General features: G+C 36.3%; 1 protein-coding gene across 2 annotated transcripts in view; it reads right to left on the bottom strand.

The window, feature by feature from the left end:
- The window catches only part of Adamtsl3 (ADAMTS like 3), a 321,518-nt gene that overhangs the window by 127,551 nt on the left and 175,985 nt on the right, over nucleotides 1-17,982 (bottom strand). For both annotated transcript variants that reach the window (XM_071608576.1, XM_071608575.1), the window contains exon 10: nucleotides 4,341-4,452. In XM_071608576.1, coding sequence (XP_071464677.1) covers nucleotides 4,341-4,452 — 112 coding nt within the window. The remainder of the gene's footprint in view (nucleotides 1-4,340; nucleotides 4,453-17,982) is intronic.

Below are 17,982 nucleotides of genomic sequence, written 5' to 3' on the forward strand. Positions count from 1 at the left end.
CAGAGACCAATGAACTAATTTTCTTGATGATCCCAAAATCTCCGAAATGCCATTCACACAAATCATGTAGATTCAATTACTAATATAATTAAATTTTGGTAATGCTTTCCTTGTGGGTTTTATGTGCATGTTTTTACTTCCCCCAAAACAAGTACAGAATGAGATTACAGCTACTTGAGTCAGAGAAAATCTTTCTCCTAAATGGAAACATACTTCTAAAGAGAGACGGGGGACAGACAGGTGTTTCTAATTTGGGGAAGAGAATTAGTTTTCCTCTTTAATTTTATTGCCATTTAAAGATAACTAAAAGCAAGGAAATAAGGCAGATTGTCTTGGTACTGTAAATAAATGCAATAAAATTCTTCCAGGGCAGAAAACAGCAGGCACTGCCCAACATGGCAGCCTAAATCTCTGTTCTTTCGCCTGCCACTATATTTGAAGAGGACCTAGCTGGTGGGTGCTCCCTTGCCCATCTATAGTTCCAGTAGGACTCCCTTTCTGTGGAAACCCAAGTGTGAGAAACACCTGTTCTCCTGCCAAGACTTTAATCAACTTAACTAAGCTGGATCCTATTATAAAATATCTTATGGGTCTAAATGGGAATGTCTCTCTGAATAATGTGTGTAAGGGATAAAAAACAAGTGAAAAAGAAATGGATGTTGTTTATCTGCAAAGTAAGAGTAGAAAAAGCTCCCACCATCTCTGCTCTCATTTTGGGGTTTCTTTCTTCCCAGAAACTATGGTGTGCCTGTGTCTAAGGCAATGGAATTCAGCTTCTGAGTGTAAAGTACTATTTGGTGTCTATAGTCTGTCCCACTCACTATAGGCTAGGCTCTCCACCATGACTGTTGAGTTGTGTGCATACACATCACTCAACAACAGCATGATCTGAGAATGCTGGGGTGGGGACAGCCAAGGATCATCACATTTTACACACTTTAGACAACATTTTAGGTTGAGATTCTGACATAACAAATATTTTCTGAACACTTACTAAGTGCCAGGCCCTGACCTATGTTCCTTGGCATGCATCATCTCATTTTGTCTTGCTATAAGGGACACAGTCTTATTTACAGGTGAGAAATTGAGGCTCAAAGATGTCTCAGAGCTAATCAGTGGTGAGGCCTAAAAATTAACCCACATCCTTAACTTTACAGACCATGTTGCCTCTTCATATGAACTCTTGTGTGCAAATTTTTTTTAAATATTTATTTTTTAGTTTTAGGTGGAACAATATCTTTATTTTATTTTTATGTGGTGCTGAGGATCAAACCCAGTGCCTCACATGTGCTAGGCGAGCACTCCACCACTTGAGCCACAACCCCAGACCATGTGCAAATTTAAATATATATATATATATATTTTTAGTTGTAAGTGGACAAAATACCTTTATTTTATTTAATTTTATATGGTGCTGAGGATCAAACCCAGTGCCTCATACATGTGAGGCACGCATTCTACCACTAAGCTACAACCCCAGCCCCCACACATGAAAATTTTGAAGAACTGGATTGGCCCCCAAATTTCTGGCCCCTGTATAGAGAGACTCATTGGTTTTTCCCAGTTTAAAGTCTCAATTCCAAACAGTGTTCTCCCTCAATCAACTTTGAGAGAGGTCAAATGTTTCTAAGAATTTCCCCTAGAGCTTACGGGAGAGTCACTGACTCAAAAGATCTAAAGGAACTTTGCTTCATAAAAATGCTTAGCATGTTCAACAAAATTCAAAAGAAATTGAAAATAAACTGAGAGACTGTTTGAGCTGGCAGGAATTTGAAGATTATCTACTCCACTGCTATGTTTTCATTGTGTTGATTTTTGTGATTGAGGTCTACGGTAAGAGATAATCATTGTCTACTTCAGGTAGTAAATCAAATTATTTTTGTAAATATGTTTACATTAAAAAATTTATTTAAAGAAAACTCCTTGAATGAATAGTAATGAATGCAGGGGGAAAACAGGTATGTCAAACATAGTCATGTTAATTTGGCTACAGCTGCTTTCCAGAGACACTGCTTTATAGAGGTGGTTCTCAAAATGCAGAGTAACCATAATCCCCCGTGGGGGCGGGGCTGGTAATAGTGGGCTGGACCCATCCTCAGCATTTCTAACTGGGTGTGACCCAAGAGTTTGTATGTCTAATAAATTCCTGGGAGATGCTAATGCTGCTAATCCAGGAACCTGACCCAAGAATGATTCCTGTAGAATCATGATCAAGTGGTCAATTACCCCTTGTCTGACCCAAGGAAGAACTATCTGGTAACTGAGGAGACTCACTTTCTACTTGCGTTCTAGGCTCCCCATTTAGTCCACAGAAGGCACCTCATTTAATACCTAGGGTCCCAAGCTCCTGCTGAAGTCTGCACTGCCCAGTGCTCCCCAAAAAAGTGGCTACCTCCTCATTTCAGGGGAACCTAACTCCCAGATGAGAGAGCTGACTTGCATACTCATGGGAACCTGACATTGATGGAGGAGCCTCCTCAATATACCTGTGGTTCAAAGGAGAGAGGCCAGACTTTGTTAGACTCTGTAAACAAGTCAAGATGGCACCTGGCATTTTGCAGAGGGAGTGGTTTGTGAAGTAACGCCAGCGAGCCATTAAGTGTGGAGATTCCTTATTGGTTGACTGCTGTATCTGGTTTATGTTAATTAAGATAAGCTGTGTGTAATGTATATATGCCCCTCCGGTCCTACAATAAACAGCTCCCACTCCTGCTGTATCAATCTACACAAGTTGCTCGTCACCCCCCCCCACCCCCCCCACCCCGACCCGGTTTATTTTGCTGCAGCCGGACTGCGGCAGACTTCAGTTCTGACTTGTGAGTGACTTTTTGAGCGAGTTGAAAACTTGGGGGGAAAAAGTGATTTGGAGCTGAGCTTAGCCAAAGAAGCAGGATTTATTCTAGCTTTTCTAATAGGACCATGCCTGAACTGTGTACCCTGACGTGGTGTCAGGTATAATAGATGCTCAGGGGGCACAGTCATTACAGCATGACTGGCATCAGACAGAGCTGGACTCAGATCCCTGCTGACCTGTTCACTAGCAGAACATCCTTGGGTGACTTCTTGACCCTTTCTATGTTTCAGTTTGCTCATATATAACACAGGCATAAAACAGACCTTCCTTAAAGTGTTCTACAGAACAAACATGATGATGATGTACGTGGCACATAGCTTGACACATCATCCAGTGCTCTGCCTGGAACTCTTAGGGGAAACATCACCAAGTCCCTTGCTTGGCATTCATTTAGAACCATTTTCTCTTTGGTATAAAAGCTCAGACCAGAAAAAGAGTATTTATGATGGCTCTGGCTCTTTCCTTCTTTGCTTCGGGGAGTCATTGCTTCACCATGGTAAGGAGACTGTTATCTACAGAAAAGCCACTTCTTCTGTGCAGGTATGTGGAACCCTCAATTATAAATGCATCCAAATCACCTTCAACTCTAAAAACTAAGTGGACAATAAGCAGAATTTTCCCTTATCTCTCAGGAAAGACCCTTTCTCTTTTTACAAAGTTTATACTATCACAAGAAGAGATAAAGTAGAAAATTAATGTTAGCACCAACATGTCCATTAGCTTGTTGTGGCTGGGCCAGTCACTCTATCTCTGTATTTCTCAGTTTTTCCATAGAAACTTAAAAAATAATACATGCTATTTTGGTTTGTACATGTTATTGCCACTATGTTAATGCAGAAGGTAAAATTATTAGATTTGGGGAGCTATAGCCTAATCAATAAATTCATCCATCTGATGGATTAATAATTTGAAAAGATGATTATATGGCAACTATAGGCAGGTGAGGTGTGGCTGGAAGAAGTGGATCTCTGGGGATGTGCCCTTGGGGATTATATCTTGTTCCCCTGGGGTCTTCCTTCTCGCTCTCTTTTCCTGTCTGCCACAGTTGTTTTCCTCCAACATACCTTCTGCCATGATGGTCTGCCTCAACTTGGGCCCAGACCCAAGCAGTTGGCCATCTATTGACTAAATCTCTGAAACTGTGAGCTCAAAATAAACTTTCCCTCCTCTGAGTTGTTTTTGTCAGGTATTTTGATCACAGGGATTTCAAGATCATTAAAACATGTGCTTTACCGTCACTGAAGAAGAGAACCCATGTAACATGTCCCCAGCTTTTGTCTAAAAGTAAAAGGCATTTTCCAGATTCACCTTACTTCAGAAGCTAAGGCAAATGCATATTCATTAACAGTATGGTATTTAGGCTACTGAATAAAGTGCTGTGTGATTAGCCGTCTTTCATGATCACACAGATTTTAAAGTCAAAAATGCACATGTGTAATTTCCAACTTTGAGCTGTAAATATTCATGAACAAAGTCTGTGCCTCACCTCCTCCACATGTCACTGTGCAGGGAAAGAAGTCGGTTTGTCTCCATTGATGGCTGATGGGCTGGTAAAAGAAGAACTGGACCACACTGTCTTTGGCCACAGTGTACCTGGTCTGGACAGAGAGAACTGTGATATACATTTGCATACAGTGAGCTGGTGTTGTCCATGCCTTTCAGACTCCACAAGTGTCACAACACACTTTGATACATGAGGAGTGCAAGGATTTTAAGATATAATAGCATTTCAGTTAGACTTGTCATAAATGGAGGCCAAGGTAATTCTCAACAAATCCCTTTGGAGTCATTTTTCCAGATCATTCCATGCCTGTAAGAGGATTCACAAAAAAATATATGTGGCCTTGCTTCTTTAATTTAAATTTTTCCTTTCTAAAACATTTGATTTTAATTCCCAAGATGACAGAGATTGAGACTTAATGTGGGTTTGCTCACAACAAAGCACATGACTAGGATTCTTTTGGTGGTTGTTGTTCTTATTAATTATATATGACAATAGAATGTGTTTTGGCCTATTATACATATAAGGAGTATAACTCCCACTCTCCTGGTTGTGTATAATGTGGAATTACATTGGTTGTGTATTCATATATACATATAGAAAAGTAACATCCCATTCATTCTACTATCTTACATGACTAGGATTCTTACATTTTACATAGTAACATCTTTAAGCAGTTTCTTCTGAAAAATCCTTCAAAAGCACAACTGCAGAAACTCTGCTCACTGTAGTAGTGTCTGGTTAAAGGGAAGGGGCCAGGACAAGAGCAGGCAGTTGTACACAAAGGTGAATTTACTCTCAGATGTTTTTCTCAAGCAGCAAATTGTCTCCTTACTTTTTTCTTCTCTTCCTCACTGATCGAACAAATGCACAAACTGAGAGAAACTTCCAGAGTGGAGCATAAAGAGAAAAAAAGAAGGAAAACCAATCAAGCTCATAGGAGACAGGTCCAGAAAAGTCCACACATACAGGGAGTTCAAGATCACACACTTGAAAATTGCAGAGAAAAGATTCTATGTGTTGTCACCACAGAAAAATAATGAGTATGTGAGGTAATATATATGCTAATTAGCTCTGATCATTCCACAATGTACACATCTTTCAAAACATGTTGTACACCATAACTACGTACAATTTTTATCAACTAGGAAACATTTCAGAGTATCAACATATTAGAAAAATCTGAAAATGTAATTGGTTAGAAAAACCAAGAAATTAAATTTTAATGGGAAAAATATAGCAATAAATATAATTTAGGGCTGAGGCTGTAAAATGATTTAGGGCTGGGCACTCAGTGACAAAGCTCCTGCCTTGCATGTCTGGGGCACTGGGTTCAATCATCAGCACCCATAAAAATAAATAAACAAACATATTGTGTCCATCCACAACTAAAAAAAATTTTTTAAAGAATAATTTAAAAAGAATTTTCCATGACATGAGAAAATATTCATACGATAGTTTGTGTAAAAAATAATTTACAAAAAAGAAAAATTTTAAAGAGAAATTTAAAAAGATTATAAAAAACACTAAAGTATTTCTTTTTAAAAAAAGATAGAGATAATAAAATAACAAAGAGGCAATATTTTGTTATAAAATTGCTAAGACTTTCCTAGACCTTAAAAGAAGATAATGCATCTTTATTTTCAGAATTCTTATTGCGTTCTAAACATACATTTAGAAAATAAAAGGATAAAGAAAAAAAACTTAAAATTATCAAAAAGAAGAAAAATGATTACCTACAAAGGAAGTATTAGATTTCTCACAAGAAATACTGGATGCAAGACAAGAAAATCATATTTTCAAAGTGATGAGGAACAAGAGTTTTGGATCTAGCATTCTATAATCAAATTATTAATCAACAGTCAATTATCCATCTATAATCAAAATTTCAATAATTAATAAGTATAATAAAGATGTTTTCAGACATAAAATGACTCTGAAACTTTACCATTCAGAGACACTAGAAATAGAAAGAAATACTACAAGAGATATAATGAACAAGAACTAAGACAAATACAGAAGAAATTTGTTAGATACAAGAAGCAATATTGTGTAATAAAACAGTAAAGCTTATAGGTAAATCTAAATAAAGGTTGATTGAAAAAATAAGTTTGATATATTAATTATAAAATAGCATAAAAGTTCCAGACTTGATACGTGTATGGAAGAAGGGAAGGTCAGCGTTGCAGTAACAGAATGGCTACAGCAGAGGGTTACAGAGACAGAAACACACGAAGGTGTTTTGCTGCTGACTGTTGCAGAATGGCTTGTTTCTGATGAATTCTCCTGTAGAGGATAAGTAAAAATACTGCATAGAATATTTTCAAATGTATTTTAAGGCATCAGGGAACTACTATGCTAGTGAAGATATGCAGGGTTAAGATCCCAGACATGAAAAAAGCCCAGAAACGTGAGCACATTTGGCACTAGGTTTGGCACCACCTTTCAACTTGAGGCATTTTCCAGTTTGCAAGTGGTGACTGAGAGGCTGAGAAACTGTGCAGACCTGTCATCAGATTAATGGAGCTGGGGAGGCAAAAACTGGAGCCCATGACCTGCCAAGGTGAGGGGAATAAGTAAATACCCCAGGCTCACAGCTGGGATCCAAGAAGGCTCTGTTGTAGGAATAAAAGCAAACTGGATAGCCTCAGAAATTTAGCAAGACCCTGTCTCAAAATAAAAATTAAAAAGGGATGGAGATGTACCTAAGTGGTAAAGTACCCCTGGGTTTAATGCCCAGTACAAAAAAAAAAAAAAAAAAAAAAGGAAACTGAACATAGACCAACTTTGAAAGGGAATGAAGCCCAGGTTCAAATTATTTCAATTCCTTGTTAGATGAAGGCGATTGGCTCCTAACCTAGCTGTCTTCTAGAAGCAAAAATAGTCCAGACACAAACTGTATCTATAATCTTACATCTCAAATATGCAACACAGACTTTAAAAATAACAAGGCATACGAAAATAAAGTTTAAAACTGAGAAAAGAATATGGAGAAAAGAATTTAAAATCACAGGAAATCTAGATATTGGCAGTAAATAACAGAAACTTAAAACTTAAGTATGGCACTATTACCCCCTCCCCACCTAAGCCTTGGCTTCACATCTTTGTTTCTTTGCTGGAGAACCCTAGCAACATCTTATGCTACTCCCATGGTCATAAAACATCAGTGTTGGAACATAGCTTTTGCCTTGGGTTCTGTTTGAGAGAATCTGAACTAAGATGCTCTCATTAAAATATTCAATAAATTAAATAAGATGGATCATTTCACAGAAACAGAATGAAAAGTACAATAATCTAAATAAATATCTCGAAGGATGGATTTAATAGATTAGCCCAGAGTTTGTCAAATAGTTTCTTAAAGAGACAGAGAGTAATCATTTTAGGTATTCAGGTTATACGGTAGCTTCTTTTGCAACTTATCAGCTCTGCTGATGTAGTGCAAAAGTAGCCATAAACAACATGTAAACAAATGGGGGTGGCTGTCTTCTAATAAAACTTTATTTACAAAAATCAAGTAGATAGCTTGCTACTCATATTCTGCTGACCCTTGGATTAGACACACAGGGCTCTGTTTGAGAGAATCTGAACTAAGATGCTCTGATTAAAATATTCAATAAATTAAATAAGATGGATCATTTTATTTTGTAGTTTAATTCTATTGTTAGTGAAATAACATACTCATATTATTTAAATCTTCTAAAATTTGTTAAAACTTTATTTTGGAGAAGAGAATTGTAAGATAACATATATGAAGAAAACAGAAATTATACATAAAGATGAAAATATAATTGCAGTCCTAGAAACAGAAGAAAAAGCTTGGGACAGAAGCTAATCTTCCAAAACTGATGGCAGATATTTAGCCATGGATTTATGAGACACATGGACCTCAAACTGAAGAAACCCACTAATTACACCACAGTCAAATTGATGAAAATAAAGCAAACGAACAAAAAAACCCAGAAACCACTTAAACTCAGACAAAGAAAAAAGACACATTACCTTCTAAGGAACAAAAATTAGACTGATAGCTGACTTCTCAACAGAATAAATGAAAGCCAGAAGACAATGAAGAGATATCTTCAAAGTGCTGAAAGAAAATAGTTTCATAATGATAAAAGGTTCAAATCACTAGGAAGATGAAATGATTCTAAAGTTGAATGTACCTAAAAATCTAGCCTCAAAATATATAATGCAAAAGTTGCATGAATTAAAATAAAATTAGGTAAAATGTACATGGTGGTGGTGTTATTATAAAATAAAGATATTTTATCTTACAGATAAAAATCTGTAAGCCTACAATTTTATTTTATTTTTTAACTTTATTTTATTTATTTTTATGTGGTGCTGAGGATAGAACCCAGGGCCTCACATACTAGGCAAGTGCTCTACCATTGAACCACAACCCCAGCCCAAGCCTAAAATTTTAAATAGAACAATTAATAAACATGGCCTAACTGATATATGTAGAACCCTATATTCAACAATGGAGGACTACACATCATAGTCATCCAAAATTCACTATTCTGAGCCAAAATAAAGTTTTAACAAATTTTAGAAGATTTAAATAATATGAGTATGTTCTTTCACTAACAATAGAATTAAGCTACAAAATAAAACTATTAGGAAATACCCACATGCTTGGATGTTATATTCTAAATAACTCATAAGATAAGGAATATATTACTAAGAAATTTATAATATAACTGAATAATTGATGAAATATTTTATACAAACATGTGAAAATAAATATAAAGTATATACTCTGATTTCAGAGAAATTTATAGATTTAAGTGTACATGTTATAAGAAAAAAGGATTAAAAATGTAAATATTTATCTCAAGAAGTAAGAAAAATAACAGTATATTTAATCTACATAAAGTAGAAGAATAGAAATAATAAAGACAAGAACAGACATTTATTATATAGAAAGAAAACCACATAAAAGAGAGCTACAAAAGAAAAAGTTGTTACTATCAAAAGTGTAATAAAATTGATAACCCTCCAACATGATTACTCCAGGAACAGAGAGAATAAGAACAAATAACTGATATCAGGAATAAGTAAAAGGACTCACTATAAATTCTCTGAGGCAGTGAACAGATAAGAGGATACTATGAAAAAAATTACCTAGGCTAATAACTTATAAAATGTTGGAATAGACAATCTCCTTGAAATAATACTGACTTAGAAGAAATTTTAAAATCTGAAAGTTCTGTCTTTTGAAAGCACTGGATATATTAATCTAAATGTTTCCTGGTTAACATTTCCAAACATTTAAAGAAAAAATAACACCAATATTATACAAACTATTACAGAGAATAAGAAAGGAAGGAATACTTTTCTACTAGTTTTATAAAACCAGTATATATAAAATTAATACCAAGACCTTAAAAAAAGCAAGAAAACAAACACCCTGAACATAGTGCTAAAAATCCTCCAAATACAAAAAACTTTAAATAAAATAATTTAAAATCACATCTAGTGATGTATAAAAGGAGGTTCATTTTTATAACTAATAGACTAATAAATACTAATAATGAATTCTAGTAGAAAAGAGTGGATTTATAACAAGCAGTATAGTTGGTTTAGCATTTGAAAAGTCACTCTATATTACAGAAAAATGGAAAAAAACAGAAAACCATATGATCATCTTAAAAGATATGGAAAAAGCATGTGACACAATTCCACACTTGTATATTAGAATAAAGCCAATTTCTTTTTTTTTTTTTTAAGATGGGAAGCCTTTTTTTTTTAAATGCCTTTATTTTTATTTATTTATTTTTATGTGATGCTGAGTATTGAACCCAGTGTCTCACACATGCTAGGCAAGTGCTATTACCACTGAGCTCCAACCCCAGCCCCACAAATTTATTTCATCAAGTAAAATATCTACAAAAACTGCTACAGCAAACATCATATATAATGTGAATTTTAGAGAACATTGCTTCTGAAATGAGAAGCATGATGAGGATACTTGCTGTCACTTCTTTTTTTAAAATATTTTTTTAGTTGTAGTTGGACACAGTACCTTTATTTTATTTATTTTTATGTGGTGCTGAGGATTGAACCCAGTGTCTCGCACCTGCTAGGCAAATGCTCTACCACTGAGCCACAACCCCAGCCCCTGCTGTCACCACTTCTAATTCAAAATTGTATCCGATGTTTTAAATTGTACAATAAAGGAAGAAAAAGAAATATATAATGAGGGGCTGGGATTGTGGCTCAGCAGTAGAGCACTCGCCTAGCACCAGCAGGACCCAGGTTCAATCCTCAGCACCACATAAAAAAAAAAAGGCATTGTGTTGTGTCCACCTATACCTAAAAAAATAAATATTTAAAAAAAAACATATAATGACTAAAAAAGTAAAAAACAAAACTCTCATTATTTGCTGAGGTCACATATACCTGTATATAATTCAAAAGAATCCACAAACTAATAGTAATAATAATATAGTAAGAATACAATATCAATATAAAAAATATTAGACATTTATCCTCCCACAATAAATACACAGGAAATGGGAAAAAAGTATTTCATTTATAACAAGAATTTATACCACCAGACATTAAGAGTGCTTTAATATTATCATAGATAAACCACAATACTATTGGGACAAAAGACAAATAGATTCATGAAACAAAGTGGAGTCCATAAATATATCCACACATTCTTGTTGCTAGATTTAAGACAAACAGGGATAGGACCAACCTGATGTCTGTGTGTTAACTAAATAGGCACATGGGGAAAAAACCAAAACACTGATTCTACTTCACAGCATACACAAAAATCAATTCAAGGTGGATTACAACACTTAAAGTGAAAAGTAAAACATTTAAACTTCCAGAAGCAAGCAAAGAAGAGTATCTTCATTACTCTGGATAAAGTAAAGATTTCTTAATCAGGATACAAATAGCATTAAACATAATATTAAAGATGATGCATAATATTACATATTGACACACGGCACCACAATAAAATTAAGAACTTTGGTATGGAGAAACTGATAGTCCTAAATGGAGAAAAAAATAAAGACAAAATGAATTAGGAATTCCACTCCAGAAGCTAAAGCTACATCATTAAAATAATCCATGTAAAGGGAAATAAAAATGCAAATTTATATAAACAGTATTTTTAATTCTAAAAAAATAAATCAACATAACTAAAATATAATACTTAGACCTGAGAGACAGTTTTTGAATGGTTTGAACAAAACAAAAATTAGACAAGGAACCAATAAATAAGTTTAAGAATGAAAGAGCACAGTTCCAGGAACAGTAGAAATGTTATTTGACGATAAGGGAATATTATCATTATATTTTTAAAAATTGTGTAAAATGAACTAGGTTGGACACTTCTTTAGAAAACTGTAAATTTAAAAATTGGCTCAAAAAATAAGCCTAGGAGAAAGAGAAATAGCTCCTAACTCCTCTCTCTTACTGCTGAAAAGAATTTAAAACAAAGAAGAGAAAGAAAGCATCAAGGCCAAATATTTTACAGAAAGAGAAAATCCTTATTGTAGTAGTCATGTTTAGTTACCTACCAACATCTGTTTCCCTTTTCTATTCTACTGAAAACCAGTTTTGTCCCAATGTTCATTCCTCCCTCAGGTGACTCAGATAAATCCTTATTGTTCTAAATGGATCATTGTGGTCACCCCTGTCTTGCTAGATGCAGGACCCATGAGAATGTTCTGCTCAGACACACAATTATGAAGAGTATAATTGAACAAAACCCTAAGTTCAGGTCAAGCTTCCCATAGTTGCTCCCAGCCAATAAATGAGCATAACAGGAGTGGTAATGCAGGCTATGTGACGGAGGATTTGGCTCAGGGCCTTCCCTACAGCCTCAGCAAGTTCTCTTAGAATGGTCTGCCATCTAAGAGGCTTCTACCTGATCTTTCTTCCTTCCCACTTCTGTACCATCTGTCAGTTCTCCCAGCCTCACCCTACTTCTTCCTTCATTTTAATCTCACAGTCAATTCCCAAGTAAATTTCTTCCATGTCTCATCATATTTTGACATCTGCTTCTTGGAAGATCTAGACTAGGAGGATCTAGACTTAGAAGATCTAAAGGACGTGCAGAGTGGGTGTGTGATTCAGTTCTTGCCAGTGAGAAGTGATAAAGTTCTACTGTGGAGTTTCTAAGAAAAAAAAAATTCTTGTCAAGAGGTTCACAAGAAAGAAAAAGACTTATTAGGCTTCCAGACATTGTTTTATCTGCATATGACTCTTGGACCTGTGCCTTAACTTACTTTAAGTCCATGCCCACTGACCTCAAATGGCCCGTTAATGCTGCCAGGAAACACATGATTTTTTTTCCTTACTGTATTTATTCTCTCATTCTTTAAGATAAATATGTCATACTTCTTCCTCAGACTTCAAACTTCTAACTCCTTGCACCCTGTCCTTCTCAAGTTGGTAACTTTGCATTCCATCTCATGAGAAATTCCAAGTAGGCAAAGTAGGGAATAAGCAGGTAAGACTCCTCTACCTCTACCTCCAGCTAATCTGTTCCTCAAGATCACCTCCTCGCTCTCCCTAGGAACACTTCCCATCAGTAGAGGGGAGTTCAGAGCACAGAGATATAAATCATGGATTTATCAGCCGCCAAGTGTGGACCAGAGGTACTGAACCCAACAAGGACTTTTGAAAGTTAAAGGAAATGGAAAAATGAACACCAACTTCTGAATGAACCAAAATATTTGTTTCCTTCACAAATATATTTGAGCCTTTCTCTTGTTTGTTTAGTCATTTTTCACTTATCTAAGTAAAAAGAACTGATTAATAGGAGCAATAGCTGAGGAAAAAGTAAACTATAATGCTGGATCTGAACTTTATGTTACTTTGTTGGGAGTATTCTCAGCAGAGAGAAAATTGCATTCTATATCTTGAGGGAAACATTGTAATAATAATTTTTAAAGAAACAAACAAAACACATCTCCCTGAGGCTATGGTTTCCTTTGATCACAGGATCACCTGATTTGCTCCCACTATATTTCCAAGTGAAAATGCTCCAGCAACAGGGTAAGAAAATGACACTAAATCTGGGACATGGACATACAGTTGACAAAGCTTACACCAATTACAGGTGTCTTCATCAAATAGGATGGAAGTATATGGGCTGTATAGATGCCTATAAATACATGAGTGATAACCTTGGACCTTCACCAAAGAAATTAAAATGATGCCAACTTCATGATGACAAATATGAGTAATAAAACCTACTGTGAATTTCAAACAAACATTAAAGTGACCAATTAATCAAGATTTCTTTGTAGACATGTTTATTTAAAAGATTCAATTTGATCATAAATTTTGGCAAAATTAAACAAATTACAGTATTTCCAATAATGTGGCTCTGGAGAAATTAGTCAACCCATGTGTTCCTTATGATACAAACTACTGACATTTGGAATATGTACAATTAATAAAATCTCGTTCAATATAGCTCTTCACGTGATCATCTTCAAAAGACAGGTAGCTCTTTAAAGGTTTATTAAAAGTGTCTTCAAGCTGGGCACAGTGGCACACGCCTGTAATTTCAGCAGCTTGGGAGGCTGAGACAGGAGGATCTCAAGTTCAAAGCCAGCCTCAGCAACAGCAAGGTGCTAAGCAACTCAGTGACACCTTATCTCTAATAAATTACAAAAAATTGGACTAGGGATGTGTCTCTGTGGTTGAGTGTCCCTGAGTTCAATCTCTGGTACCCGCCCCCCAAATAAAGTGTCTTCAAATATCATTGGTCTTACCTTTCTTCCCCGGAAAAAGACCCATTTACTGCCACTGAATATATATGTGTATGTTTTTATACACACACACACACACACAGAGACACACACACATAAGAGATTTTAACATAAAACTGAAAATATACACATACATGTGTGTGTGTATGTGTGTATGTGTGTGCGCGTGCACGAATTCTGGTAGCTAGTAGAATAGTTATTGAAATGCTTTAACCAAGGAATTTCCCTCAACAGACCACATTCTACCTTTGTGATTACTGGGAAACAGGATGGGATGGATGATTGAGATGACTATGAAATACCTAAATTTCCCTTTCTGTTGGCTCTGTTACTGGTTGAATTGTGTCCCCCAAAAAAGAATGAAGTCTTAGCCCACTGTATCTCAGAATATGATGTGAAAAAGGGTCTTTACAGATGTGATCAAGTTAAGTTAAGGACATTAGAGTGGGCCTCAATCCAATATGACTGTGTCCTTATAAAAGGGTGGGTTTGGACACAGAAGTGGACACACACAGAGCAGTGGTGTGAAGGCAGAGGGAGAATGCTGAGTTCCAAGAACTGAGGAAAGAGGCATCAGACACATCCTCCCTTGTAGGCCTCAGAAGGAATCAATCCTGCCAACACCTTTATGTTGGACATTTAGACTTCAGAATTGTGAAATGATAAATTGCGGTATTTAGGCAATTCCGTTTGTGGTATTCTGGTATAGCAGCCTCAGGAATCTCATGCAGGCACTGACTCTAAAACTGTCTTGCCATGTTTCAAAACACCTGGGACTGTATTGAGAGGAAGTAAAACAGGTAGTTTCAGATTCCTCCGGTCCTTGGGTAAGTTAGGTATGCCACCATAACTTCTGGAAAAGCATAAAAGATATCGGAGCTGAGGTTGGAGGAAACTGGAGACGGAGCTTGAATAGCTGAAAACTAGTGGAAAAGCAATCAGAAAACACAAAGTATATGAATGGAAGAAAAATTACTCCCTATGAAGACATCTGGCAGAAAAAGGAAGATTTCAGGCCACAAAGAAGACAGATCCTCCAGCCCTACAAGATCATAAATGTTTTAAGAGGAGAAAAGCTACTAGCTAGAGTTAAAAATTAACCACAGAAAGAGATGTCTTCAAGAAAGCCATTTAGCTTAATTTTATTAGCTATTATCAGAGACATATGCTTAAAATTGATATTTACCAACATATACTCACAGATGTAAAATGTTCAGTAAATTCTCACTGAACATAGTGTCTCTCATAGTTGTCACAGAACATCAACTTGGTCCAGACTCTCTACTGCTACCTGGTGGCAACATGCACATATTACAGGAGCAAACAATAATACAGGCTCTGACTACCCCCAGCACCAAAGGGTGTGACAAGCCATCCATGAGAAACAGGTCACTCAGGAAGGCGAGACTATATAGTGAGAAATTCATTTGAAAGAATAAAAGAGACAATATTCGAGGAAGGTCCAAACATGAAAATATAGCTTCTTAAAGAACAGAAACAAGAAATTCATTTTTTTTATTGATTCAGTAAGCTGCTAAAATTTTGAATCTGAGCAACATAACTACAAGACAATTGGTCCACTGATATCTACATAGTTTACATGTGAGAATGTAGTCATTTACAATAGCACACTTACTTAAAAGTCCATGAAATAAGCCTACCACATAAATTGTATGAAGGTATATGTCTACACAGCTAAGTGCACCAGCTAGGCTTAAACAACATGGAGTTGTCAAGGGCTGGTCTTGGCTGCCTCATCCTCTCAGCTTGTTACCCTTTTATAGATCAAGAGCTCTTGGTCTACTGACATAGAACATAGGGCGACTGTCATCCATGTCCCCATATACACTATTACCCTCCCCATAGTGTATATGGGGACATGGGTGTCAATTAAGGACAGCCATCCCTTAATTGTGGGATGAGCTAGGAAGAGATGAATGTGAATGGAAGCAAAGATTTCCTTGTCTTAGCAACAACACAGGCTGGACAACACTAAAATGTGTTCAAAAAAACAAAAAGCAACTGATGGAAAAGGATATTTCCTAGAAACACACATCATGTGGACAACTCCCAGGTCAGGGAAAAACAACATCACAGTCAGTCTTACTTCATCCCAAGTGTCTCCAATTTTGCCAAATTCCCTCCCACCCAGCCCACCAAGTCCATGAAAGAAAATGCCTGTGGGCACGAAAAGGGGGTTCTATTTATATATGAGTCAGTTGTGTGTGACGCCCTCTTTGGTAAATATATTTTTAAAGCCACTTTTTCAGTCTGGAGAGCTCAAACACTTTCCAGAAGTTGAAGCTTAAGTCCAGAGCTGTTTATTAAGTCTGAGAAAGCCAGGAATCAGAGACAGGAATATAGAGGATCGAGTAGTAATTCAGACAATATGGATAGCACATTGTTAAAATGTATACTATTAAGAGATGAATATGTAATTTGTGTAAGAAGGTGTATAATAATCGAAATTATTTTAAGAGTTAGATATTATAAGTGACACTAAGACCATTTCCCCAAAGCATTTATCCCCTCTGAAATAATTGCTATTATTTTCTTATAGGGTATGTCCTTCCAAATATTAAAAGAGGTATGCACACCATACACATGTACATGGGTTCACAACCTGTAGAAATACATAGTTGATGTGTATCATGTTTTCATACATGGCATCAATAAAAGACACCATCAAGCCCTATCTAAGCCAATGCTATAACCAGTATCTTGAAATACTCATCTTTTGGGCATTTCCCCCCTCCTATCATCATATAAATGTCTCCTACTCAATCGGAAACCTTCATGTTGACTTAAGAATACAGAGACTCTGAGTAGCAATTAAAAGAGAAAGAGGAAAAAAAAGTGTTTATTACTTAAGAATAAAACAGAAAAAAAACTAAGAAAAGCAAAACAAGTATAGAATTTATGCTATAGGAATGAACCAGAGAGAATAAGAGGATATAATTATGGCTCTCCCTCCCAAATCTTTTACAATATGACTGTCAATGAAAAATATTGGGTTGGTGCTTTGTGAATCTGACACAGAAGTGACAAACGTAAGTGTCTATGGAAGCCAGGCAGATATATAAATGCTGGAAGCAGGATCAACGGCCACCAACACTGTAATGTTAGGAGGCAAAACAGGGAATGGTGCGGACCATGGCAAACAAGACCCAGGGCCCAACTAGAAGGCAGCTGCTTCTTAGCTGCAGCCAACAATTGCTATGATAAAATGCAAGGTCTTCCCATTTTTAAAGAGAAACAGGAAAAAAAATCCTGATATTTTTATATAAGAATCTCTTGACTTTTCAGTGTTGACCATTTAAAATCCAAAGTTTCAAAACCAACAAAAAACAAAAATAGCACCACTGTGCAGGCTGACACTTGGCAGGTCACACTGTGGGCTGGCTTGGATCTCAGAAATCTGGATCAGTTGGAAGCTTTCATTTACTTCCCCATCTCGTGCTTTGTCAATATAACTGATGCCTCCATGGAACATTCTTTGACAAATTAGTAAGTGGAATGCAGACAGTGCTTTTGTAGGCAATGGGCTTTTTTCATACATAAAGGTTTCACTGGCAATTAGAACAATTTTCTCTCTCCCATTTACATTTTGGAATGAGTTTTCTGAAAAGGAAGAGGGGAAAACTACCCACTGAACTCTCATTTTCTTTTCATGTCTTTGGCATTTTCAGATTCATCAGAAGTGTGTCCTACTGTGTGTCCTTGGAAAGAGGTTGGTCACTACACTTCCTGTCCTCTGAAGGAAGATGTCCCAGCTTTCCCAGAGAGGGGCACAGGCTGATGGTTCCAGGAAAGAAGAGCTCTTCTGAGGGCACCTTATGACAGGCACTCATCAGAAAACATACTCTGAGGGAGGAAGCCCT

This window comes from Marmota flaviventris, chromosome 2, assembly GCF_047511675.1.
Source record: "Marmota flaviventris isolate mMarFla1 chromosome 2, mMarFla1.hap1, whole genome shotgun sequence".
Classification (NCBI taxonomy): domain Eukaryota; kingdom Metazoa; phylum Chordata; class Mammalia; order Rodentia; family Sciuridae; genus Marmota; species Marmota flaviventris.